The sequence below is a fragment of the Seriola lalandi genome, unplaced genomic scaffold (genome assembly GCF_002814215.2).
Source record: "Seriola lalandi dorsalis isolate HSWRI2012SDOR001 ecotype SW California unplaced genomic scaffold, Sedor1 jcf7180002002514, whole genome shotgun sequence".
In the NCBI taxonomy this organism is placed as follows: Eukaryota; Metazoa; Chordata; class Actinopteri; order Carangiformes; family Carangidae; genus Seriola; species Seriola lalandi.
In genome coordinates, this window is record NW_019473170.1 from 1 (window position 1) to 1,340 (window position 1,340).

Here is a 1,340-nt window from a genome sequence, read left to right on the forward strand (position 1 = left end):
ATCTCAATGGTTTTCTGGCAGGACACACATGGTAGGACAGTGAGGGGGGCAGACAGGTGTAGACTCTGGACAGTCAGGCTCCACCACCTTAAAGAGAGAGCGTGAGACAAATATGTTATTCAACACTCATCTGTGTGTTGGATTAGCTCTCCTTTTATAGAAGTGGCTGATTTTTATTCATTTATTTTACCAGGGTTTGAGGTCCATCGGAGCCTCCAGGCTGAGGAACCCCCTCTCATACATCCACTCATCACGCAGGAATTTGGACCTGGAGGCAAAACGACGAGCAGAGCAGTTTGAACGGATAACAACACAGAGCAGAAGTCTGAAACAAATCAGGCATGATAAAGTCAGCTTGCACCTTAAATTGGTCAGATTCAAGATTTTCTTTAAGGTTGTGGATTTAGTTGTAATTCCATCTTCTTCTCACATCAAGACAAAGTGGTGTTTAGTTTTGAGCTGAGTAAGAGGTTTAAAGACTGTGGGATGTCGTGTTTGCCAATGGGTTTAAGATGGTGACAGGAAACTATAGAATCCCTGATGTGATTTTAGGTGATATTTGTTGCCTGTCATCCTGCAACTCTCTCTGCCCCCATTTCCTGTCACTTCTACACTGTTCTGTCTAATAAGGGGACCCCCCCCCCCTTACATGTAGTTGCGGATGGAGTCGGCCAGAATGACCACACAGCGCTGTCCCTCCTCGAGCTGCTGAGCAATCTTCACTGCTGCTGCCATGGCTGAACCAGAGCTGCCGCCTACAGCAAAACATACGAAATATCAAACATATAATTAAGAGGGTGTTACAAACCTCCACGACTGCGCAGTACACTACCAACAAATCCTTATCTAGTTAACTAAGCCGGTCAGGATGAACCTACCACACAGAAGACCCTCCTCTCTGATCAGCTTGCGTGACATGGTGAACGTCTCCATATCGTTTGATTTATACCACATGTCAACAACCTGCATAGATGTGTAAGGGAGGTAGACACGTGATTATCGCTCTGTATGCAATCCGTGCTAAATCTTACATGTACAAATGCACATGTGCACAAATACACTCACACATCTGTCCAAAACTGTGGGGATGAAGTCATATCCAATGCCCTCCACTTCATACATAACCTTTGTTTCATTCTTCTCCTTTGATTCAACCAGAATGGAGCCTTCAGGGTCCACACCGACTATCTGAAAACAGACAGGGCGGCATGAATGAATGAATGAATGAATGAATGAATGAATGAGCAGAAAATATGTCCATGTCTCTTCTGATATATTGGGTTGACAGGAGAAAACTGAATTGAATTGAATTAAAAACTCTTTACCTCATGTCAAATACA

The 1,340-nt window shown here is 44.0% G+C and overlaps 1 protein-coding gene across 1 annotated transcript; it reads right to left on the minus strand.

Moving 5' to 3' along the window:
* Window positions 1–5: 5 nt before the first annotated feature.
* On the minus strand, window positions 6–1,210 carry LOC111665888 (cystathionine beta-synthase-like; the record flags this gene model as incomplete). The annotated part of the gene is made up of 5 exons (XM_023421011.2): window positions 1,066–1,210; window positions 879–963; window positions 650–755; window positions 191–268; window positions 6–87 (listed from the first exon to the last, which is right to left on the minus strand). Coding segments are annotated over exons 1-5 (408 nt in total), but the record flags the coding sequence as incomplete, so codon positions are not given.
* Between the last annotated feature and the right edge of the window lie 130 nt (window positions 1,211–1,340).